Source organism: Pteronotus mesoamericanus, unplaced genomic scaffold, assembly GCF_021234165.1.
Source record: "Pteronotus mesoamericanus isolate MK-2021 breed Mesoamerican mustached bat unplaced genomic scaffold, CSHL_Meso_final scaffold_54, whole genome shotgun sequence".
In the NCBI taxonomy this organism is placed as follows: domain Eukaryota; kingdom Metazoa; phylum Chordata; class Mammalia; order Chiroptera; family Mormoopidae; genus Pteronotus; species Pteronotus mesoamericanus.
The window spans coordinates 69,850,442-69,877,500 of record NW_026555321.1 but is presented as its reverse complement, the minus strand read 5'-3'; the positions used below and the strand labels follow the sequence as shown (position 1 = coordinate 69,877,500).

General features: G+C 36.4%; 1 protein-coding gene across 1 annotated transcript in view; it reads left to right on the top strand.

Moving 5' to 3' along the window:
- The window catches only part of ZFHX4 (zinc finger homeobox 4), a 177,710-nt gene that overhangs the window by 26,727 nt on the left and 123,924 nt on the right, over window positions 1-27,059 (top strand). Inside the window, exon 3 of the mRNA XM_054595244.1 lies at window positions 1-351. This exon is cut by the window's left edge and continues 152 nt beyond it. Coding sequence (XP_054451219.1) covers window positions 1-351 — 351 coding nt within the window. The remainder of the gene's footprint in view (window positions 352-27,059) is intronic.

The following is a 27,059-nucleotide window of genomic DNA, read 5'->3' as shown; positions in this document are numbered from 1 at the left end:
GACAGCCTGGAGGCCCTGAGCGTGCATGTGAGCAGCGAGCGCGCTCTCCCTGAAGAGGAGTGGAGGGCTGTAATTGGAGATATCTACCAGTGCAAGCTCTGTAACTACAACACTCAGCTCAAAGCCAACTTCCAGCTCCATTGCAAGACTGACAAACACATGCAGAAGTACCAGTTGGTGGCTCACATTAAAGAAGGGGGCAAAAGCAACGAGTGGAGGCTGAAGTGCATCGCCATTGGCAACCCCGTCCACCTGAAATGTAACGCCTGTGACTACTACACCAACAGTGTGGATAAGTTACGCTTGCATACCACCAATCACAGGCACGAGGCTGCCCTGAAGCTCTACAAGGTAAGAGTGGTATCCCTTTCCCCTGGCATAGAGGCAGGAAGGAAATGAACTGTTTCAGAATTTGGAGCACAAATCTGCAAGTTAAGAAAAAAAAAAAAAAAATAGAAGGACAAGGTACACAGTGTCTGCTGAACATTACTACACGTTATGTTGACATCTAGGGAACTGGATAATTTATTTGAAAGATTGACCATATATCCCTTTTACACCTATCTCAGTGGCATTGATTGCTTCTGGTTTCCCCCAAATAAAATAATTTTTCTGAGTATTGTTATATGTAAAACAATACTTTCAGACCTCTGTTATTGACTGATTTTTATTTTTAAAAGTGTAATATATCGCTCATGGCTAAGTATGAATGGTTACAGGGAGCTGGAGTCAAACAGTGCTACCTCATGAATACATCATCTTTTGTTTGGTGACAAACAAGGACAATCCAAATTCCATGTGTGCAGATTTCCTTTCCTTTCCTTTCCTTTCTTTTCCTTTCCTTTCCTTTCCTTCTTTCCTTTCCTTTCCTTTTCCCTTTCCTTTTCCTTTTCTTTTTATCTTTTTTTTTCTAAGTTCCTAGCAGTATTGAGTAAACACACATACTCTCTCTCTCTCTCCCCCTTAGCATCAGTTGAAAATCTTCTGAACTTAGTTGTTATTTTGCATGACTTTTTCCAGCTAATGTTTCTATCTCCAAGGTTGTGGTGAGGAGAAATACGTTTATTCAACAGCAAAAATACTTTTATCTCTGATGGTAAAAAAAAGATTCAAGTGTAATAAATACACGCAAGCGATGAACACCTTGATTATACAACTTGTCTTGACTTTTTCTAAACCCTGATTACTGGTTAATTTATTTTTGGCAGTTGGTTTACTGGTCTGGTTTGATTGTCTTGGTTCATGTACCCATTAACAGATTCATTTCTATGATGAATAACTTGGTAACTTATTAGAAACTTCTTTTGTCTAGACGCTATTAAAATTCAGGAAGCATTGCAAACCATTCGTCATTGTAACAAGCTCTAAATATGATTACAAAATCCATTCTGCAAGTGCTATCTATTGATTTATACTAGAAATCAGTGATAACTATACTATCAGGAGTCAACCAGCGATTATAACACCTATGGCTTTTCTAATGCTATTGCAGACTATAAACACATGACAAGAAGAGCAGATTGTAGTTGTCTAGAGCACATGCAGGAATTATTTATTTGGGTTGGGCTGGTACTGTTTATTTAGGTTGTTTCTTGAAGTTCAAATTCTAGATTGATGTACTGAGCATAAAATCCTGAAGATGTGGAGGGAGAATTTGCAGCATTGTTCCTGTGATGTCAGTGTTCTGTAGATCAATAATGAAAGCATTAGATTTGGGTTACAGAGTTTGAGGGGAGTTCAGGCCTTAATGTGAGATGGAAAGCTTTAAAATTGGTGAAATTGAAAATATAATCTAATGAAACAGTTGTGTTATAATTCATAGGTTTTACAGCAACAGTTGAAAACTGTTCAATTGTCAACTTCTTTTCCTGATACCTGACCTATTAAAATTTTTAGAATTCTTAGGAGAAAAACAAGCAAACATTAAGTTTGTATAAATAATAGATCTCAATTCTAAGAGCTAGATAGAATATTCATGGACTGAGCAGCTCCTCTAACACTTTAAATTAACATGTTGTGAAGAGAAGATTTAAATGTACAAAATTTTCTGTTTTATTCTCCTGTGGGAAGCTGAAGAAAAGTAAGGTGTTACTGTTTATTTTCTCAGGAAAGGTTATTTAATCTAGTTGTTTGCTAATTATTTAGACATGTGTGTCCAAGTGGGTATTAAGTTCATCCATTCATTTGCGAGTATGGATTGACTACCCTCACTGTCTACAGAGCAATTTGCTGGGTGCCATAGTTAGTCTGGAAGTCCCTTTGCAGAAAGAGTTGGATATTGTCTTTGAATGGATGACAACCCAATGAGATAAATCCTTGTTTATAAAGAGGGCCTAAAAGCAGAAAGAACTTCAGATCTCTGAACCAAAGGGTGTATATGTCCTCTTACCTTAAAAATGTCATGTCATATAAAAAATGTTTTACCCAACTCTTCTTTATTTGATTATCTCTTAAAACATCCAAGTTCCCTCGTAATGTAGTGTCTAAAAATGGTCAGCAAACAAACAAAAACACAGTTTGAACAAACCTACCTTGAATTGAAAGAAGATTGAACAGAGAAATAGTTGAGCTAGGGCAACATTGGTATTGGGCAATCAAACTACACTATCCTTCAAAGAGCATTCTTTATTTCTGTTAGTAACTGTAGCAGTCCTCCAGAGTAACAGTGTGTTGAGGATACTATTTCTAAACTGAATTCCAAAAAATGGTGTGGTAGTGAGGATTTAGCAACCTTGGCTGGCATGTATGAGCAAAATAAAATTGTTTTATAGGTAACATTAATTGCTTTGAAATGAGAACCTAACATATTGTCTGGGGCCTGGAAAAAATGACGGTTTATAATTTGGCAAAAATATTAAAATTAGTTTTAAAGTAATTTCTGAGTTAATGATTAGCCAGTAATCTCCTATATAAAATTCATTTTCATTAAGAGCTTAATTTATGTCATTTTGTATTGGTAATTATTCAGACTTTAAGGGAAAGTGACAAATAGCAGTTAGAAGACAAATGCCTAGCTGTGAGAATTCAGCTTTTCTTGCTATTGACAAGGTATTGATTCACAGCACTTTAAATGTGGTCATGTGTCAGTTTCATTTGAATAGACTACCTCTTGCTGTGTTACCTAAAAGAAGTTTGTGTCCTCATTCCAGTTTAAGAAGGTTAAAGGTTAAAGGTTAAGGGTGAACTTAAAAGCATCATCTGCCTCACTGCTTAACTTTAAGCTGATCAATTTAATGAAAATCTGTTTTACAGATGTTGTTTTAATGTATTTGGCAGGATTTAGGCAGCCTTAACATTAGACGTATGCTAGTAAAAATTATTTCTTTATTTGACCAGAACAACACCTTTCCTTTTATGTTTAAGGTAGAAGGCTTGTGGGTTATGGTATTTTGGCAAAGAACCCAGAGGGAGAATGCGTTGATGATCTTTCCATATGGACTCACAGAAAGAATACCTTTATGTCTATTGCTAACGATGGCTACAAAAACAAGCAAAGCTGTATTCATTTTTTGGCAGTACTATTTTCCTGAGAATTTTTTTCAAAGGAATTTTCTTAAGAGAATCTTAATTCTTCAAGCAAAATTTTCTGAAGTGCTGTTTTGACTTCCCCCAGAAATTTTCATGATAAAGCAAAATTGGTAGGGGAAATTAAAACAATAGAATGAAACTGCAGCTTGCTCTTAACCCTCTCTTTTAATGTGTGAAAGTATATTTAAAGTGAGGTTAATACTAAATGTATAGGCAGCTCTAGTCAATATTGCCAGGTAAAATGGATATGTATTTATATCCATCTATATCTGTATCTAATGCGAAAACAGTGTTTCTCAGCTAACCACTTTGTTAGATTTGATTATATTCTTCTAATTTCATGCCTTTGCATCCTTTACAAATTTTTGTCAGTTGATATTTGTATAACGAGTTGTCAGTAAATATTTGCAGGGTGAACAATGGAATAATGAATAAACTGGACAATGTTTTCAAGAAACCCCTTTAAAATGCATTGCAATTTGGTCTGCCCTTTAAATGATCCCAGACTTTTTCAAAACAAGTTCAGTAAAAAGATATAATGAAAAACCACTTTGCAGTACACATTCAAAGTAAGAAGAAACAAATAAGACTTGGGTGATATTTCTGATTTACAGTTTCGCCTGTTCTTGGCTCAGAATGGCCAAGACCTTTCCGACCAGCTGATGGGACTGTGGTCATCCCTTGTGGGACTTGGCACACCTGCACCTCCACTTCTCTTAGAGGATACAATATGTATTCTAAGGGAGGTGTTCACAGCATTAATGGTTCAAAGTCAAGAGCTGAATTATCCTAGCTATTTTTCTTCCTTCATCTGCTAGAAGTGAAGCAGAATAACCTCTCTGAATTCCACAATGCTGTTTTCATATTTGGGTTTCAAATTCGCTGAGAGCAGTCAATGAATCTCTTGTCTCCACGGTGAGCAGAGGAACACACATGGGATTGACTCCTAGGTAACTTTTAGTGTAACATTCCCCCAAGGAATATTTTTGGAGTTTTCTCATTATCCATGTTATGGATGAAAGAATGTGGGTTAAGAACTGACATTCTGATGTGAGGGAGGGTCAAAGAAGAGACTGCAAGGAGCCACACTGGCAAAAGTATGTGGTGAGGGAATAAAAAATGGAATAATTAACCTCACCTACATTCCTTTTTTTTTTTTTTGCCAATTTTTTTTCTAGTAGGAAATAGTAGCCTGATGAGTTTGGAATTAACAAAGAATCACAAGGATTTTTGTTTCAATAGGCCTGAGTCCACCTTTGCAATTTAAAATCAAATACCCCAGATATGTTCCATTGCAATTATGGAACTGTCATTGTCCCAGTGTGATGGTAAAAGAGGTCAGGAGATTGTGTGGGACACATTTGCATAAAAGTCATTGTGCAAAAGGAAATTGGAATATGTGTGTGTGTCTAAGAAACCAAAACAGGTTTTTCTCAATCTTATTCTAGTCATTTGTTTAGATGAAGAAAGCTGTTTGCAGAGATAAACAAAACTTATTCTTTTCTGTTGCTAAATGTTAACCTGAATATGGAAAACTGCACTTTTTGTATTAGTTTCAGATTTATGTTCCTTTCAAAGTTGAAATGCAGTGTGAAATTCAATTCCAGTTGCAGTATTTATTTAAAAAAGTAATCACAATTCAAGTTATTTTATTGTATTCTCATGTAAAAAGCCAAGGCAGAGGTTGGAAAAAGTTTCCATAGTAGAACAATACATGCTTGCATAATGCTTAGGACGGATAAATACACAGATCAAATACAGAGGAGCTGGTTAGCTAATAGCAACTAATAAATCACTGGTGTTCTGGATCACAATGTAATTGGCCGGCCCTATCTAATACGTCTACTTCTGTTTTTAAGCTTGACATTTGCTGAAGCACAGCCATGTGTTCTAACACGGTGACTCCAGCACAAATATGGACTTTCTCATTACATTCACATGGCAAGGAATGTATTCCATTATGAGCCAAACCCTTCTTTGTATTTCAGTAGGAAAAAAAAAATCCTACATTTTGTTTATCCAAGTATCTGGTTGGGGGTGTGGGGTGGGGGGAGAGAGAGAGAAAGAGAAAGAGAGAGGGAGGGAGGGGGGAGAGAGAGAGAAAGCAATTCCTGGAAAGATTACTTTCTTTAGCAACTTTTTACATCCATGTTAGGATAGAGAAATTGTTAACAAACTCAGACAAAATCTGAAGACAGTGAAATGTGTGGAAGCTTCCTATTTTATTTCTGACGTGTCTTTCCTTAACTGGAGTGCTACTCTCGGGCTCATACTACCATTCTCTTCTCTGTTTTTTTTTAAATCCTTACTACTTTATCCCACCGAGACCTTTCCTCCATGGAAGTACTCTGTGTTGCAAGATTACACATCTAATTCCCCCAAGAAAACTAGCATTCCTGTAATTAAGGGGAAAGAAGCCTTTTCATAACAGCTGAGTAGTGCATCCAAAGGTGTAAATTACTTTCTAGTCTTTCCCAGGGTACATTTTGTTTAAAAGGAGGTGCTTCCTCTGGATGAATTCCTTGGTGTGCGGGCCTTAGGGAGGACAATACTCCACCCTAAGAGCTTTTCTCTCCTTCTGAACACACAAGCAGAAGCACACATACCCACTCTCTCTCTCTCTCTCTCTCTCTTTCTCTCTCTCTCACACACACCCCCCCCCACTTCATACCGCCCCCCCACTGCCGAAATGCAATAGAAAATTGGCACCACCAGTCCCCACACATCAAGACCGTGTCACTTTGTACTTTACAATTTATTTTATGTTTCTGTCTAACTTGTGCTCATTGTATAGCCTGTGAAGTGTAGGTATGGTTTAACCAAAGGTAGTAAATTGCCTGTGGGTCACCCACCCCAAGGTCATTTAGGTAATGTGGACCAAGGTGTTATCTCATAATGAATGTGCCCTCCGTATGTGTTTCTTTGGCTTCAGTTTAGTTGTCCCTGTCAGTGGAGCTTGTAGAAAATTGCTGAAGTATTCTAGTGGGTCCTGGGATGCCATGCGGTGATGCAGCCAGAGTCATATGTTAGCCAGGCCTCGCGCTGCTGAAAGGGTCTTGGCCTGGGGTGGAGTGAGGAGGAGCTGGCATGTGCATAATGACCGCATTCTGCTTCCAGAACATCTGGCCTGCCCGAGTTCTACTGGAAATGCTTTCCCAAGTTTGTTTTGCGTCGGAGCCCATGCTCGGGCTGAGTTCAATTAGACGTGGAGATTTGTTCATTATTCAGATAATTCAAACCTCAAAAGGCACTTTTCCCCAAATTATCAGTGTATTGCATGAAGGCTTATGATGATATGATTTATTCAAAAGAAGAACAACAATGGAGGCACAGCCCCTTCTCACCCATGAGGAAACCGTCTTCACAGATTCTGTAGCCTAGCGGAGTGTGGTGTTAGATACAGGCACAAGGGTCAAAGTTCTGTTTGGAGAATACTTGAATGATATCCCAAGTTTTCCTTCTAATAAATACAGAAGCATTTATTGAGCACTTACTATGTGCTAAGTTTTAAAATGTTGCTGTTTATGGATGTTGTGTCCCATTAATGTGGTATGATGTGCGCCATCTTCTCTAAGGGGATGTATCCTAACTTACTTGGCTCTTCCAATGTGGCAGGGACATTGATAAAAATCACAGGTTGACTCCATATACTAGGCATCGAAACTTTTATGTTTCTTTCACCAATGGTTGGTCTGCCAAAAGACAGTGTGACTGCTCTCCTGGGTCACCAGTAGATGTAGACATTGTCACTTGTATATCTTGGCTTACTCTCACTATCCTTCAGCATGGCAAGACTTTATTGATCAGTTTCAGACAGGAGTTATGGTGGGAATGTGGGCACCAGATAGAGTTTTTTTATTAGTTGACACATGGATGTCATTTTTCATGCATGATGGTGATGCTGTGATTCATTGCCTAGAAAACAAAGAAAACTACTCAATCAAAAATGTAGAATGTGTTAGATTATAACTTCAGTCAACCCCCTTGTAGAACCGGATACTTTTTGGAGAATCTTTTGTAAATTCAGTTTACAATACTGTCAGTGAGAGACCTGCTTAAAGAATAACTATTATAACAACCTATTTTGGTATTATCCCAGGTAACAAATATTGTGTGTGGCAACATTTTACTTTATCTGGTTTTGCAATTTTTTACTGATGTTTTAGTTTTCTTATTTTAAGAAATCCTACTTTTGTAGCCTTGACTGTAGGACTTTCAATATTAAATGTGTATGTGTAAATACAAAAGTATATTGAGACCATACTCTCAAAAATTATTGATTCAGATTTTCCTAAAACCTTTCTTTTACTGGAAATATTAGAAAGCATAGAATATACATTTCTCCCTCCTTGCTGCTGAAGGAATCAATGTTAGAGTTATATTTTCCCTTAAAGCAATTTTTAAAGAGTGGTATAGAAGAAGAAGGTTAGGATTGTAGAATTCTTTGTACCTGGGTACCTGCTGATAAAATTAGTGAAATGTTGGGCTGAGGCGGAAAGAAATGAACTATTGACAGGTTTGACTGTATTGCTTAACTATGGTTTGAGAAGAAAGCTTTTTAAGTTTTAAAATACTGATTTTTAGGCTATGATTGTGTGTCTTGTGTCTGGAAGAGCCTCACTGATAGCAACAGTTGGCTATTGGCTGTCTATGTGTGATGTATGAGATGTATGCAAGAATCTTATCTAGAATATCCCTTCTTTGGATGTCACATAGTCTGTCAACAGTGAAGCCCTATTGATAATTGACTTATCCATTTATCACCTTTTAAAATGGTGCTACCTTTTGAAGAAAGAATCTATAGGGACTATTATCATATAAGCTAAACTTTTTGTGTGGATCATCTGATTTATTGTTCTGAACAGCTAGATGTTGTTATTTCTATTTCAGCATGTGAGAACTGAGATTCAGAGCAAAATGCCTTGCTCAAGTTCTCACAGATAGTAAGAGCCAGTGCTGGAGTCCTAACTGTGCCCTCTTCTCAACTCTGCCCTGGCCTACATTCTGAGGCTCTGCTAATGAAAACACTTTTTGACCTACTTGAGGAAAGGAAGACCAGGCAGTGGGAAAGGAAGAGGAAGGCTGGGAGGCCCAGAGGCAAACATTTTTGTAGGCCTTAATCATTTGGGAGCCCATATCTATTCCTCCAAGTTAGCAGATTCCCTTAAAGAGATTGCAGATGCCATGTAACCTAAGAGCTGGCTAGACGGGACTGCATACTTGACTGCATGCAGTCAACCGGAATGATGGGCTTAGACTTGTTGGGCCATCTACAAGCCGGAAGGGAAACTGCTGATTAAAATTGTCACCTGAATATTCCTGTCACAACACAGTTCTTTCACTTTAAAGGAACTTCCTTTCACTGGCATTTTTGGACGTTTGGTTTATTAAATAGAAGAGACTAATAGAATATTTATCACTTCTGGTGCCTAAGCTCTCCATGCTGGCAAGTTAAGCACCATTAGGAGCTGCATTAATTCATTCAGGTCAGCAGAGTACTTCAGCAGTAATGTACTAAATGGTACCCCACTGACCTGAAAAGGGGAATGTGCTTCCCTAAGCATTTAACTTACTACGCAGAACAGCCATGCACAGCCAGTTCTCTGCCTAGAGCCCCCGTGTCCTCTTCCCTTTTCGTTTTGCCCTTATAACTACTTGAGGGAGTCCTAGTCACTTGCTAATTACTATAGAACTTTTTAAAAAAACAATTTTGTTTTGAATTATTATTATTATTATTATTACTTTTAACTTTCACTTCTACCTTGGTTCCATTTAGGTACTGAGTTCCAGGACTTTTTTTTGCACCATGTTTCTAATGCACTGCCTTCTCTCTTCTTAAAATTTTGCTAATGATTCCAATGAAGAGCCCCAGATCTTTTTAGAACTACTTACGTTGACTTAACCTCAAGATGCTTGTGGAAATCTTGCCTTCTGGAGTCTGGCAACACAATCCTGCAAAAAAAAAAAAAATCACCCATCGTTGCCATTGCTGCAATTGGCCACCTTCATGAATGAAATTTTTTTCTTTTTTATTGGAAAATAAGAATAGTCTGACTTTTGAAAGGACAGGACTGTTCTTAGAAGCTCCCAAACCTATAGCTGGAGTGTATAAAGCATGCAAGGACATTGTGATAATTATAAGGCGCAGTGTCTTTCAAAGACTTTAAATCTTTCTAACTATTCATTTGGCAGGCCTGAGAACAGCACTAGCAAATGTCCTGAGGGACTAAAATCATTCACTGTTCTATTGTGGGAAATCAGGTAGCAAGTCTAATTGTCATAACCTCTGAAAGAGAGTCAGTTTACAAGATCTCTCTCTTAAACTCCACATATAGTTAGCACCTGGCACTGAGGGACAGAGTAGGTAACATCAGACCTGAGGGTGGGGGGCAAATGATCCCCAGTTTTTACACCAAATGAATAGTGTTGTTCTCTGAAGTCAGATTTACATGCCAAAATGATAATTATACGGACAGCAGAATGTACTTTCAGAAGTTATTTTATTGAGTAAATTGATATTGCGCAGTACTTTAGAAGGGAGCAGACTCTCTCCTGTGTACTACGTGAGACTGTCATGACTTTTCTACAGAGGCTGCACAATGTCTTTTGAGAAATAATTTGACTAAAGGAAGTTCTGCTTTATTTATTTTTTTTTTTGGTTTATTATAATTTTATTAGCAGATTAAATAATTAAAAAGTACATTTGGATGGAACTATTGTACCAAGTTTTTCCATGATGAGTGTTCCCTGAGAAGTTATTCCCCAGTCTCATAACCAAATTCCTTAAAAATAGGTCCAAGAGGAATTCATAAATAACTGTTTTCCCCTAGAGAAAAACAGTCTTTGGCTCTCCTAATTCTTTAAGAGTATTAAAATGGTTTTTATGAAGAATTAATTAATTTTTAGAGTATTCATTCTTAACACAGAGATAAAATTAACATCTTTTAAGTCATAAATGTAAAACTGTCTTCCTAATTCCTTAATTTTGTCAACATTTATTTACATATATGTTTCAAAACAGACTCTGAGGTATAATATTTACTTACAAGTTCTTGTGGCATGTACTAGGTCATTTTATTTCTTCTTTTAGAACTTGATAACTTATTGGAAAGCCACTGATACAGAACTACATTGAAATTAATGTTCCTGTTTTTGTATGCTAATGCTTTTCCAAAAAGTGAACAATTTATTTGTCAGTGGGTGTGGAAGACTGTGTGTCTATCAGGTCCCATGTGTTAGGTGATTAAAAAGGCAGACTGCCAGTATTCCAGTGATGTTTTCAGTGCTCACCCAGGGAGGCCTGCTTACACTTATTTCTTTCAAACCCTAGAGCAAATTGTGTATGTGCATGTGTGTGCGTGACAGAGAAAGTATATGAAGATTTATTTTTAAAAATTGATGAAGATTATGAGTTAATCATTACTGCCACTTTTTGTTTTAAAGTAGATCACAGAAATCTCTTCCTACATGCTGTAAGTGTTCTCAGTCCCTAGAGATAGTAAACCTTTGATGATGTTGTGCAAGACTCGTCAACGAGCACTGAAATCAGTTCTGAATGTACACATGACTAATCAAAGGTTCAGGGAACAGGATATGATTTGGTAAAAGTGACAAGTTCTCCAAACAGCAAATGGTCTCAATCATTGTGGTAGCACATTAAGCCTTTCTCCCCTAACAAAAGGTAGGTCCTGGTCCCACCACTGGAGCAGGTTTGATTTTTTTTGTTTGTTTGTTTTTGTTTGTTTTTTTCCAAATGCTTCAGCTCTAAGTCTTTTTGAAAGTATCGTTAAAAGCCAAGTTTTCTAAAATTAATGTCTACCTAATTAGTACTCTGTTTTCTTCTTTGTCTGAAAGTCACAGCAGACATCAAAAGATACTTAGACTCAGAAGGAGCCTTAAAGTTCAGGAAATTAGGTACCAGAACAGTATCTTCCTAAAGTGATTAACTGTCAGACGTTCATAGTGGAAAAATGATGGAATAAGTCAGTAATCTCAATAATTAAGCATGAAGTTATATAGGACAGTCAGACTAAAAGTTTGAGGAAATCAGTTGTAAATACTAAACTAAAGTTGTATGCTACAGATCTGCCATGTGGACAGTGCAATGAATGTTGAAACCATTGTCTTCTGCCTCGCTGCTGCTATTTCTTTTTTAATTTGTAGCAGCTTTATTGAGATATCATTCATACAGCATGCAAGTCATCCATTTTAAGTATACAACTAAATGTCTTACAACAGTTGATTTTGAACATCTTCAACACTCCAAAAAAAAAAAAAAAAATCCTTTACTATTAAGCCCACCTTCTCGCTTTACCAACCTGGGTGACCACTAATTGTCTCTGTGTCTATGCATTTCCTCTTCTGGACATTTCTTATAAATGGAATCATACCTTATGTTTGTGACTGGCTTCTTTCACTTTGTGTAATGTTTTCAAGATTTATCCATAATTGTTGCATGTATCAGTACTTCATGCCTTTTTGTTACAGAATTTCCATTGTATGGATAAACTACATTTTATTTATCCTCTCATCAGCTGACGGGCATTTGAGTTGTTTCTACTTTTTGATTGATATAGATAATGGTGCTATGGACACTTGTGCACAATTTTTTTGTGGATATATTTTCATATCTTTTGGGTATTGACCTAAGCATGGGATTACTGGTTTGGCAATCACTAATATTAACTGAACACTCATTACTGCCAGTCAATTCTTATTTTGTCCTTGGTCATCTCCTATTCCTTTTTCTTTAAAGAATATTATAAATTTGTATTACTCTTTCATTGTTCTTTATTCATCTCTGCTTTACTTTGACTACAAGTTCAGTGATAAAATTAATGGTACTAACATTTATTGAGCAGTTACTAGATGGCAGATAATTATCTAAATTCTTTAAATGTAGTAACATTTAATTCTAAGAACAACCCTATCAAGTAGGTACTTTTATCATGCCCATTTTGAAGACAGGGAAACTAAAGCAATGAAAACTTAATTTATTCACAGCCACGTAGCTGGTAAGAGTGACAACTGAGTCAGAATTGAACTTAATGGACTGGTTCCAGTACCCGTAGTCTTAAAAGGGACACTGTCACAGTGAAGATTCTATATTGGTTAGAGGTACCAGGAAAGGAAGGTTTTGTTTGTGGCAGAAGGGAAGGGAAATAAGAATGTAACTGTAGTAGTTGACCTCTGAGAACCACACATATCCCCTGAGAGATGAAGAAACAAGGAATGATAAGATAGATAGAGATTTAAAGACTTTGGGAGGGGACAGTGACAGATACAGCAAACTAGAAAAAAATCACTAGTAATAGTATGTAGGTTTTAATTATTTTTTATGTCAGAATGTAAATCATTTATTTGATTCATGCTATGTTCTTTGAAAAATATCTATGAACAGATTTTGTAGGCATGAAAAATTGATGTATTTTGAAACTTAGATTTATCGAAACCCACTTTGTTATATTAATACACAAATGCTTCTTTGTCCTCATTTGTTAAAAACATACTGTGCTGAACCCCAATGGTGAGTAACAAAGATACAAAGGTTATATGAGGCAATTCCTGTCCTCAGTAAGCTCATCAGTTTTTAGAAGAAAATATATAGTATTTTTAAAATCTGTGCTTTATTTTTTCTGGTGAATTGTCCCTGTTAACAGCTTTTCTCAATTCCAGAAACTTGTAAGGATATTTTTAGTACTTTATGTAACACTTTTTAGCAATATTTATTCCTTTGTGACATCTAGAAAGTTAATATTTAGATTTCCTGTGGTATTTGGGGAAAAATTAGATTCCTTCCCTGTAAAACTTTGATAAAGGGTGTGGTTATTGTCTCCACACCAATAGAGATGTTGTCCCATTATTGAACAATAATATACAATCATGGTATAATTTGAGTCCTCTCTTTTTTTCTCCTCCTCCTACTCACCTATGTGATGTTTACAAGAATGCTTTTCATGTTTTCATAATGGTTATGATATGAATACAGTGAAATATTACTTGATGCTTTTTTTGGCTAACCAGAATAATTTTTCTTTTTGTAGGTATAAACATAAATGCATTTATTTATAATATCTGACCACATTAATCACTAGTAAAATATTCTTAATGTTCTATGTACAGCTATTTCAAGAATTATCCTTTTTTATTCCAACAGTTATAAATGTCCCTTGAAGTTTTCAATTTCCAGAGACTTATCCATCTTCACAAAGCCTACTGACATGGGAGGGTGAGGTCAGGGGTTGGCCTGCCAGTCTTCCTACTATTGGAACATAGCAATGCTTAATTTCTTCATTCTGTTTTGCTATGAAAAAAATTTATGGGGAAATTATGCAAGAAAACATGATAAACTTCCATATTATCTCATGCTAAAAGATTCTTTGGAGCTGCTTTCTTGAGTCTGAAACACAGTGAAACTCACAGATTGCCTAGTTTAGCACTTATGTCTTTGAACTCTAAGGATCCTAATAAGCATTGACAAGGTGGGTATCACATTTTGATACCCTCTTGTTATTAATATGTTGGGGTCGGAGTGTGGTGGGAGAGTGTGGGTCATGTCTCAAAGAAAGACAGAGAAAGATATACCCATCTCTCTCCCTCTTTCTCTCTAACTCAAGAAAAGTTTAAAAGAAAATTTATGCACTTTCTGTCATAAAGTATCCAATGGACTTTGTCACTATTTATGTGGTTTTTGACAGGCATTTCTGTGTCTCAGTTAATTTATTAGTAAATGGAGAAAAAAACCCACCCCACTGGGTTCTGTAGATCTTAATTAAGGTACAAAAATAGCTTTGGAAAACTACTCTGAAGCTTTTCTTATATTTGGAAAATATTGCTGGAGTCTTGTCAGCACATCTACTCAGTTGTCATTGCTTTCCATACTTAGAGATTACTTCTGCTTTTCTTTTTATTGTGAAGACACTCCTTTTTAATTTCTGTAAGTGCAGGTGGTTACACTGTTATATCAAGGACTCATCATGCCTGCAAAGCCCATCTTAACTTTATCTCTCCAATTGAAATTTGCTTTGAAGAGGAGTGTAGCTGTACTTATCATATTAAACAAGAGTAAATATAGGTCATAGAAAATAAATATTTGGGTACCCTTTTATGTGTTTTAATTTCAATACCCATTCTTTGAAGTTTGCCCACAGAAAAGGAATTGTGTATTACACTTTTAAATTCCAGTTTTGAAGTCTTCCAAGTGTGAATTTACAAATGAATTGTAATAAGTGGAGTTCACAGTTGAAAAATGAATGTTTAAAGCTTCTGTGTCTCATATTAATTTTACTTTTGCCTTTAGGCTGTTACCACAATTTTTTCATCTATGAAATGGGTACTGAGTTACCATTATGATTAGAAAACGAGCATTAACTTGATGGCCTTTGAGATCTGGTTTAAACATAGTCACTTCGGTCTCAGCTGCATTTATTCTGAGATTTACCAAGTATCTTATCTTAAATTGTTGCTATAGCTATACATATATCAGATTGCTGGTTTTCCATTTAATGTTTTTAATTTACAAGTATATGTTTATGTAGTTTTCTTATAAACAAGAAGAAAGGTAATAACAGAACTACATCTCTTCATCTCCTGTGCTTTATGTACTTACTTGACTAATCATTTCACTCACTCTTTTATCAAGAGCCCATTCTGCCAGGCCCTGTGCTAGAGAATAAGGATAGAGCAGCAAATAAGGGAGACACTGGCTTGTTCTGGTGAAGCCTATAGTTTAGTGAAGGAGACAAGCCTTAAACACGTAATTGCATATTAGGCACACAGCTCCTTATTTGCCATTGTAAGCAAATTATATAAGAAGTTTTTAAAAGTCTGGTGCACACATTTGTGTCATAAATAGAGAGGTACTTGTGTAAATTCAAGTCGTCCTCTAATCTTGCGAGAAAGTGAAGAAGTTGAATGAGACCCTGTACTGGGGTATGTAGAAGAGCAGCTGGGGCTGAACAGCATTGACTTCCCTAGGTAGTGGCTGCCATGTAGAAAAGGAATTTATCAGTGAGATTTTCTCAGAATGCAAGCACTTTCAAACTTTTTAGAGTCATGAAATGTTCATGGGAAAAGGCATTCTGGAAATGGCTGCACGTCCAGTTCAGAAGTTTGCACAGAAGATAACATGGAAGGCTGGATGAGATGAAGCTGACCATTGAAAAGATACTGGATTGAAGGCCACAGCCTCTGGGGTGCATCCAGGAATCTTTACATTTAAAGAGATGATCCTGGCAATCAGCCAAGTTTGGCGATTACTGGACTAGAAGATTTTGAAGGTTACTGTAGATCTAAAGACTCCATGAGAGGATAGATAGTGAATACGGGGGTTTTACTAAGCTCGGCTCCATTAGAGTCTGTTGCTCCAATGTTCAGAGAGAGAAACTATGTCTTCTGTTGTTCTCTGTGAGTCCCCTTCTTTTACAAAGTAGGACTTTCCTCGGGTTGGCCCATGCTGCGTACCTCACAGAAGGCAATGTCTTCTGTCTTACTCATTGTTTTGCTTCTAAGGACAAGAGTCTCACATGTTTTGATGTACACCCAAAGACACATTACAGTAGGAAAAATGGCAAATTGTTATAAAGAAAACTTTTGTATAAAACAGCTGTTCTATTGTTGAAGATCTGGCCCTTCGGTGAACTGTTGGGCCAAGAAACCACTTTCTGATTCCGAAGTCAGTTAAAAAAAATCTAAGGCCCCTTAATTGAATTTTTCAGGAATATGTTTTTTGGTGAATTTTTGGAATCATGCTTTGCTTTATCCTAGTTGAAGACATCTACTCTCCTTGTACACAGATATCCCCAGGCAGCAAATATGTAGTCTGTTTTCTGAACGGGAATCTTACAGGTCTCAGGAGAGCTCCCTTCCCCATGTCTGGGGAGTTGTATACTCATTTGTGGCTCACTATAATGATTCTGCAATTTTTCATTTTCTTGGTATTCTAGGATGGCAGATTCTGAGGTTTGTTTTTGGAATTTTATTTCATAACAGGATATTCTTCCTCTGTCTCTGTCTCTCCCCATATATATATGGACATAAATATGTGTGTGTGAATATCTTTTGATAATGTTTATGAAAGACAACTGTGTTTTGTATGGTCTATAATTTGAAAATTTTCTTTTAATGATCTCTCATACTCTTATTTTCTCCTGAATATAACATGTAGTACAGATGCACTGGTAGCCACAATGATAAGCAATGCTAAAAATGAAGCAAATAAATATGGTGTCCAAGTTCATGAGCAAGAGAATCTACCCTGTCATAATACCTTATGCTGGAAAAGTTACTCTGTTTTAACCACATGCAAGTTAAAAACTGGATCTTTGTCTAGTTCATACTCAAGTACCTTTTTTATAGTTCAACTTGAAATAATCAATTCTGTACTGACTCCAAGAGCTATGTTTTTAAATGTGGATCTACTATAAAATGCCAATGCCAGACCATATGAGTCCCATGGGCATTACAGCCTGTGTTCCACTAAAGATCCAAATTAAACAATCCCTCTCCCCACAGTCTATAAGAGTCAGACTAATAAAATAACTGGGTGGTTTGGTTTAACAAAAAAATCAAACCAGTTATTTCAAGGTTTTGCTAATAACTTGATTGGCTTGGTCAATTACTGAACCTAGCTGATACATACAGATGATTGCAGGACAGGAGTTTCCAGATCTCTTGGCATGAGCCCTGGGCATTTGGGATAGGGATAAGGTTTAGTGAGCACACACAAATGTTCTATGAACCTTTTGAGCTTTGTGCCTAAGTAAAGGATATAGTACAGCATTGTGTTTTTGTATGACCTGAAGCATTTCGCTCTGCTATGACAGACATGTCATTCTCCTGAATGAATGCAAGGACACTTCATACTCATTATCTGTTAATACCAGTTAGCAATGCCACAAATTCAAGCATTAAGTGGGTTTGTGTTGCTTGAGGAAGCAACTCATAAAATACCATGAGGTGAATGATAGGGACAATTTATGGTGACACAATTCTACTGCTGGTGGCCTGAAGCCTTAGAATGTACCCTCACTGAGAGCTATAATGACCAATTCATTATGCAAAAAATATACTATTATGATACATAAAGCCAGGTACATTCTCAAAGAAACATGAGTTGGTGATTAGCAGACAAGAAAAGTCAAAAAAAGATACCCTTTTTTTCAAAGAAAAAGAAAGATTTTACTGCTTTTTTACAATGTATGTTGGCAGTGCAGACCAAAATTCTCCCCAGGATTTAAAGAGCTGCATTTCCCACAGTTGCCTTATTTTGGGTCTGTACTGAAATAAAAAATTAGTGATGATTTTTTAAGTATACTTTTATAGGAAATGCTGATACTCCCGTGACAGAGATTTTGGCCAAATTGTGAAATGCTGATACTACCATGAAGGACACATAACTCTCCTGTCAGGAGGTCTGCGACCGGAGAACATGGAAATGATTGTGTAAATTATGGAAGGAATATCAGATTAAATTCCCTCTTTAATTTTAGTTGTGGTTTGAGAGAGCAATGCATTTATTACTGTAGCACAGTTTGTGTTTGCCTAGGCATTTAAATGATTTTCCTTATTTCCCTCTTTTAGCCTAGATTATGGATATATTCTGAGAGAAAGTTTTGGAAAATAACAGTTATAGAGAATGAAAAACTAGGGTTAAAGTTTTATGCACATTGAACTACAATGAGGGTATTAAAACTATTTCATCCCATTTGTAAAATATCTTCCATGACTATGAAAGGGCAGTATTTTTCCAATTATATCTGGTTTAGTCTGCAAATGGATTACCTTATAATAATTCATATAAAGCAGAGTCCAAAAATAATGGAAACTATAAGGACAGATAAACTAGGCTTATAAAGACCCTGAGCAAACTTCTTTCAATAGCATTCACAGAACAGGAAGAAAAAACAAAACAAAAAAAATCTTAATTTTTGCTCAGGAGCCGGTGAACATTTTAACCCTTAGTGTCATACAGCTGCTTATTGACAGGGAGTGTCTTCTGCATAATTTCTGGTTCAATTCTCCAGTGTCTGGAAGATTACATTTCGTCTCGCCCCAATATTAATAACCAGATTTGATCTTATGCACGTCCAAGGTCAGGTGGACTGGTCAGGTCAGTCTGTTTGTCCATGCGCCTGAATTGTGACACCTACTCAGAGTGACAGGTAGAGGACGTGGGTGGTGAGACAAGGGTGTTAACCTTTAGAAAGCCCAGAGGAGCCTCTTGTTGTGGGAACCAAGAGGCCCAGGGTCCGAGGCTACCTTTTTCCCCTCTTGCTCATAATATTTTCCTCAATATTGTACTGTTGAAGGCATGCATTTCAGAAGAGGTAAATTATTTAAATCATCTCAATAAAAACAACAATACATACAGGGTGGGGCAAAAGAAGGTTTACACTTGTGAGTAAGCAAAACACAGTTTAGCCTTGTATTATTATTTACTATAAAACTTGGCTCCACCCTGTATTTGTATTATTATTTCAAACTTTTGTTTGGATTTAATGGTGTTTTGTGTGAATTGATTTTGCCTGACTTTTCCTTTCTTTAGGTAAATGACTCAACTACACTAGAGTGTGGTACCAGTATTCCTGAAATGCCCCGGATTCGCAAGTAAATAGTACAGAAGCTCTATAGTGTGGGGCAAGACATACTTTTGAAACCAGATAAGCACTTTTGAAGCTCCAGAGTTTGAAGGTGTATACTATAAAACATATCAAATAAACTCTTAAAAAAAAATCTTGCCTCTTTCTGAGTAAAAATTCCTGAGAATCTATTTGGTTCCTAATTGATTTTCTAAGTCAGTTGTTCATTGAATAGATAAGTAGTGCCTGTGATATTTGATTATAGAGCAAGGCACCCATTTAACCTTCTGTTCTTTCCTGGCCAGGATTTCAAATACAATAGAATGTTCCTCCCTGAGGCTCAGTAGGATTAGACAGCCAGCCATAATCCCTGATAGGCCGAAATAGACCTGATAGAACTTCACCTCCCTTGTTTAGGATTATGAATTCAGCTCACCCACCAGTACTAACCCTTTAGGGACTTGGGCTGGGGAACTTTTATCCATAAAAGCTGTCAATGAGCAGAAACCTATTAATAAATTCTAAGCAGTTACACCATATTTTTTGAGCAACATATTAGAATGATTTGGTAATGAGAACAGATGTGTGTACTCTAAGTACTTTTTCCCCCAATTTTTTTTATCTTAAAATATCTGTATCTCAAGATTTATATTAGTTTATTTTCTTAAATATAATTTGTTTAAGAAACTTTATGAAAAGTCCTGGTTTGTGTAATAGCTTTCCCACCATGGTCACGGTTAAATCATCTTGTGGAGGTAAAGGACGAATGACTTCTATAAAGTAGGATCTTGATAGTCTAGGTGAACTGGAACCAAGGCAAATATGAAAATCCCCAAACCTCATTTTAGCCAGAGGTTTCCAATCTCTTCCTTTTCCTTTCATTAGAGCAAATTCCATAGGTTTGAGTTTAATTTTCTCTCTTTGCCCTCTGGGGGATATGAAAATGAACTGAGAAATAGCCAAGAGGCAGGAAATCAGTGGGTGAAAAAGAACTAGTAAAAGGTATAGTTAATCCACAGATTGGAAAGGTCAGGCCCGTGTTAATCAAGAGATGAAAGGAAGAGCCAGCACTCAGTCAATGCAGGTGGCGGTATTGGCCTTTATTATGGTTTTTTAATAAATTTACATTGAGTTTTGCTCCTGACACTATTAGGCCATCAAAACGAGTCCCCTGCAAAGTTGCAGATTTGAAATAGGTTATTAGTGAAAATGAACACAGTCTGAGAGAATCCCCCAATTGTGGAAATGATCACCCTGACTCATCTAGGTCTTTTTGTGTTCACCCTTTAAATATTCATATTTACATCTAGTTTTATTAATTATTGAAATAAATGATTCTGGTTTTGATGGTTAGATGATTTCTCACGAAGTTCATAGGTTTTAGAAAAATATGTTTTATTTGAGAGACTTAACCTCCAAATACTGTTGTGATGATGACTATGACCTCATAGCCTAAGGTAATATTTCAAGGTCAGAGATAATTTAATGCTAAAGCATTGGTTTATCCACCTCCATCCCTGAAATTGCTTTTGCTAGTCGTTCTTAAAAGGTTTGATTAAAGAAAACATTTGTTTTTACTTAAAAATTTTCATAAAACAAATACAATCACAATAAAAAGATAACTGTGAAGAATTTTTGGAAGTGTTTTCTGTCCTTTACCACATCCCCCATCCTATAGATTTGATGATAGCCAATGTCAAGATTACAAGAGGAGAAATATGGTGCATACCTCGTGCTTCGAAGCTTAGTTTTTTATAAGACCTTAAATAAATCCAGTGAGTAAATGTATGGGGTTAAGGCTTAAACAGTGGTTCTACTCTAATGATGTTTTGGTTTTTGTCTGGTAGGGAATGGAGAGATGCTGTGAGGTGGGGAGTTGTGACTGGACATGGTTCTGGCCAATCTTTAATTAACAATCTTTCCTTTTACTTACTCTTTGTACAAAATAATCTAATTTTCATGGTATTAGAGAGCAAAGATTACTTCTGTTGTTCAATGTAGGTGACATACTATTCCAATTAATTGGAAAAATGCTCCCATGGGATAGATGACTCTAGGATGGGGCTCCTTTGACTCTGTCTCTAACAGCGGTCCTCGAATTGCCCTTTTCTCCCAACATGCTTTTACATATGCTGTTGCTAAGATTCCAGTTCTTTGTTGTATATTATAAAATTCTATTGCATCAGCATGAACAAAACAGAAATATTATAGACGTGAACCTTTCACCCCAAAAGGCATATAACAGATTGAAAAGCTCCAGACCAGGGTAACAAGAATGCTTGCAGCCAGCATGGATGGCTTTACAGATGACTAAAAGCTGGTATTAATAAATCTCGAAAGAAGAAGAATAGGAGCAGAATTTACTGAAGTCTATGGAATAATAAAGGAACGTGGAGCATGTGCCTTTTTGTACTGCGTGTCAGAAAGAACTAGAACTCCTTTCATGTAACTGAGAGAAAACAAATTTCAAAATGACAAAGGAGTTGGTGTGTGTTTGTTTTTCTATTTGCTAATAAAAAGTAATTTACCTCTGGAATAATTGAGTTAAAAGATTCTGGAAAAACTAATTCATCCTGGAATCGTAAGGACAAAGGAGACCTTGAGGAGTCTCCTCCTAGGCAGACAGGCAGTATGAAAACCATCCCCCAAAGGAGTCCATGTGTATTATTTTTAAAGCGAAAGAACTCATTTAGTTGTGGCCATTGGAATGCTTTGTGACCACATGAACAAACAGATAATGACTGAAGAGTTTAAAACTCTGAAGCAAACTCTTTGATTTTGCAAACCTGGAATATATAATATGCTGTTGCAAAAATTCCTAAGTTTTTGAAAAAGAGTTTTGACTCAATAGCATACTTTAAAGCCACTTTTTAAGATACCCTGGGGGTGTGCAAACTGAATTAACACATGGTGCTTGTCTGGGGATGAAGAGAGATAGACACAAATAACCAATACACTGTATAAAGAGCTCCTGCGTTTTGAATCATTATGTAATAACTAAAATTCTATATTCAGTGTATTGTTCAATCCTCATTACAAGCCAGTGGGATACTTGCAGTTATCAATGCAATTATACAGATTAGGAAATGGGCCATAGCAAGGATGTCTTACTCAGGGTCCTACATATAGTTGAGGAGCTGGAATATGAACTCATATTTGTCTGCTTGGAGGCTGTGCTCTCAATCGTTCTTGATTGCTAAACTTCTTCAAAGGCTGACATCAATCCATGGACCCCTAGGGCATTCATAGGTGAGCTTCAGAAAGGTGTGGAGGGTGACTCTCCTACAAAAACTATACATTTCCCCTCTGAGGAGTGTGTCCATACCTCTTATAAGATTCTGAGACCCTATAAGTTTAAGGACAAGCATCCTGGAGAGTGGACATGAAGAGCCACAGTATGGTAAGATCTTAGGCAAGTGGAGTAGAGTATGGCTAACTGGGCGGACAGGAAGAACACAGTGATTGGATGGAGCCTCACAGGATTTGAATGGGTGGATGTCGAGTTTGGAGGTAGGGAGAGGGGAAGAAACCCATCCTCTGAGTCAGAAAAGAGTTTGTTTCCTCCCCAAGATACAACTAAGCCAGTACTACTGCGACACTTACTTTTCAGCAATGGGAGACTGACCCAGATGTTAGTAAAATCAGCACATGGCCAGCAAGTCCATGGGTTTGAGTAACCAGGGAAGCTGCCTAACTTCTGTCCCATTCCACCCCTGATCTGTGGATGTCAGCAAACAGTTCATTTCAAATATAATTGAAAGAATCCTGAATTTCAAAAGTAAATAAGTCTGTTGTTTTGCATTTTCAGTATCACTGAAATAGAACAATGTTCTCTCATTATATAACCAAATTAGTATCAATAAGTATTTCTGAATCGAAGGAAGGAATGCTGACCACAGCAGAATTACTAATTTTAGCTAGCATCTTTCAAATGGAATATGAGAACTAATTTTTACACAGTGTGATAGTTGTAGGTACCACACCTATGTATGATCAGTTTTTTTTTGTGAAGGGTAAAATATATAGTAATACCTCCTAATAAATTATCAGGTACTGTTTTTTTTTTGTAAAGGAATATCTTATGAGTTGAATTCCTTCATCAAAGTACTATTATGTATATCATCAGTACAAATGAGTTAATACAGACATTCAGGTGAAGTAACTTCTTTTCAAAACTGTTTTACTTTTTTGAAGGGTGACCTGTTTTACTGGACATTTAAGCATATAATTGTTAAAGTGTTGTTAAATTATTAATATTCATATTCTCTTATAAATTCAAAATATATATTAAATATAATGAAACAGCTACAACATCAGTGTCATACATATTTTGAGTGAAAACTGCTTTTACCTAAGATTAAACATTCCCTTGGAATTCTTAAAAAGCCAAGGCTACAACTGGCCTCTAAATTGGCTATAACTACAGAGTAAAACTTAAAGAAATGAAACACAATGGTAATGGCCTTAGTTTATTTCAATTGATCAAAATATAAAAGCAAAGTAAATGTGAAAAGCAATATTTTTAAAGCTGGACTTTATATCATAAAATGTAATTGCAAAATGAGGGAAGGTTTTTCAAAAATGTGGCTGTGCCTCCACAGTATATACCTTTGGAGAATTCCTCATTACTCTATTTCGGAGGCTGCATTTCTAGTAATGGAGCTGTCATTTTTTTTCATTCTTGCCTTTCAGAACAAGGATGGGGGGAGATTAAAATAATCTTCAAAGCAGACACCACTGCACTAAGTGGACCCTGGCATGCAAGCTGCTTTTCTAAAGAAGCCCATTTGGTTCCCACTGTAAAGGAGATTTAAATACCCACTCAAAGCAGAGTATTTAGATAGAGATTCATCCAGCCTGGGAAGAGGCCTGGAATCATGTATCCTTCTCAGTGTCTAGCTTATGAAATTATCTAATACAATTGTCTTTTGCTTTTTAATTGCAGAAGGGGATCTGGATTTCCAGTGATTGTCAGGGGATGGGAAAAAAAATAGCATTGTACAAAGCTTCACATTAAAATGAAAGTGAAACACTGCTACGAACAGCAGGAAAAGATAGAGGTCTAGTTGCTTTTTCTCTTTGAGGATGAAATGATCACAGTTTATTACTACTTGTAATATTTCCTTTGGGGTCATCTCAGCAGAGAAGCCAAGGACTGGGTGCATATGAAAGCTGAGCTCTCCCTCGGCTGATCGCGCAGGCCTGGGCTTAGACACTGCGGTAGAGAGGAGCCCGCCTGACCCAGACCCCTGTCTGTGCTGTTCGTGCACAGTGGATCACTGGAGGTGTGGAGCCCGGGGGCTGTCAGGATAATACCCATTTAGAGGAGAAAAGATATTTAACAACAGATGTCAAAGGACCATTTTAAAGCATGTCCTCATTTTAGCTTTGTGTCAGTGCTACTTGTGAGTGCCACAAGTAGCAGTATAAAGAACAAAAATATTAATTTTAGTAAATTTTTCTTTTGCCTTATATTAAGATATTCTCATATGCTGTACTCTCTCTTGAAGAGTGTGCCTGGGTCGGGTTTTCTTTTTAGTAAATGGCCGTGATAAAAGTCGTCTTCCAAGTGTTGTACAGCACCATGGTCTCCAAACCTCAGCAGGGAAAGCCCAGCTAATATGAGACACATGCTAATAAGAGGCTGATTTTCCATTTTTTGTTTTATGCCAGTACCAGATGATGTATCCAGCTAACCACTTAAACCTTTCAGTAAAGGTTTGATAATAGATGTCATTATTGAATGTCCTCATGCATGCTCCTTGGAAACAAATGATCACCTATTAGAGGATAGAGACAAAACACATTTACTTGAATGAAATGTTTAATAAAGTACACCAGGACTTGTTTTTATTGGTGTTGGTCTATGAATACTTTATGTGCTAATTTAGGGCTTAGGAGTACTTAGTCATTGGGGCTCTCTAGTCTAAAAATGGCATGTACCTTATTATTATAAACGCCAGCCTTTAATGTTTAGAACATATTTATAAAATATACTTGTCCTCTTCTGAAAATTGAAAACATCTGTTACAGATTTTCTGTGAAAACATTATGGACATGAGAGCCTGGTGAGGAGGCAGTCTGCCATCTTGGATGGGAATTAAACTGACGTTGCCTTCTGCACCAGTGAGGCCGTGGAAACAAACAGAAAAAAGCAGATGGTTCATTTAGTTTAGTTATTGCAATTTGTCGTTCATTAAAAGTAATTCCCACACAAGCATTCTTTACTCTGATACAGTATATGAAAAATTTTACTCTGTAAACCTGGCCTAATAAATTTTTCTTTAGCATAATTTGCACTGACATTTGATAGACAGCTGATTAGGGTAGAATGATTTCTTCAGAATGAAAATTAATTATAATTTTTGCAGCTTTCATTAGTCTGCTTCGGTGACTCCCCTGGCCAAACAGCAGGGGTTGGGCCCTGAAATGCTGAATATTACTTGATCATTTGCAGTGTTGTCTCCTTTTTAAGATGAGTGGACCTTCTACATAAAATGAGGATTCTTGATAAAAAAAAATTCAGTGCATAATTAACTATCCAGGAAATGGCTTTAACAATGCAAAGAAAGTCTTCTGTTTTATAACACAATTCCTGTTTCTGTGGAATATGAACAAGACAGTGTTTATTGTAGTCAGAAAAATTGTTGGCATGATTCTGCATAAGTGAAGAATCTCTGGATTGTCTCAAAGTGTTAGCTGCCCATTTGCAGACAAACAAGCTTTTAGTGTGCAATTTAGGTCAATGGATAGAGGAGAGAAGATGTGTTTAGGCGACAGATTTTAAATCACCGTAATATAAATATGCTTCCCTTTTCATCCGGAATTTGCTTTCTTTCAAGGTAATTTAGTGCAGCAGACATGCACTTATGCCTGTCTTTGTAATTTTAGGGATTAGGATAGTGAGGATTAAATGCTGACCCTTAATCTTCAATATCAACTTTAAGAGCGAAATATAATATGCAAATGGAACACATTCATTTTGTGTTTATATATTTTAATCTCTGTAATTTAGTCTTAAGAAGATGGAAACTCATCTTTGCCTTATTTATTTTGAATCCTAAAGCAAGATGCCATTAAAATCTTTATCCTTCTGTCTTAGTGGATAAATGTTTATCCTTTAAGGCTTACCATATAATTTTTTTTTAAATCACTTTAACCTAACAACATTTTCTATCAAGGGAAGTGGCATGTGTGTCTGCTATAAAAGTGTAGTCAGACTGAATGTATTAAATGAATGGCTAAATTGCTAAGTTAAGCCCTAAAATAATATACATGATAACTTTTTTTTGAAAATTTTTTAATCAATAAATTGAGTTTTCATTAATAAATTCAGTTAATGTATTTCTGATCAAGTTTACTTTCTTCTTAATATACTTCCCTTTGTGGTTTGAATTTCAGTGTATAGACAGGAATGTCTCCTAAAGAAAACATTTATTAGGGTGAATTATTAAACTTATAAAAAAGCTGGGACATATTTTCTTAGACAAATAAACATAAGAGCTATATTAGTTAAGCAGATGAGAAAGAAATACAGTGTGAAGAACAGAAACAAAGAATCTTTTTAGGCTTTGCAGGAAGAATGGGTTGAGAACAGTCAGCTTACTTGTCCCACTGGCTCTTCACCTAGGTGGTTTCCAGTCTAGAGACAGAGGCCTGCCAAATCTCTGGATATAGTAAATGAATGTCTACCATATGCAATTGATTTTTGAGCCGCTTGTGATAAATTGATGGTTGCTTATATTGCCAAAAAGTCTGATAATTTCAGATCACAAATTGTACTTCAAATTTTTCAAAATGGGATGGTAAAAATCCCTTGATTAACTGTAAGAGTGGTCCCAAATCTGTTCTCAAGCATCCAGACCCAACATTATGTTGTAATACATATTTAAGGAGTGTTGAACACCATACAAACTACAAACATGGACATATAACCTAGGCTTCTCTTTTTTT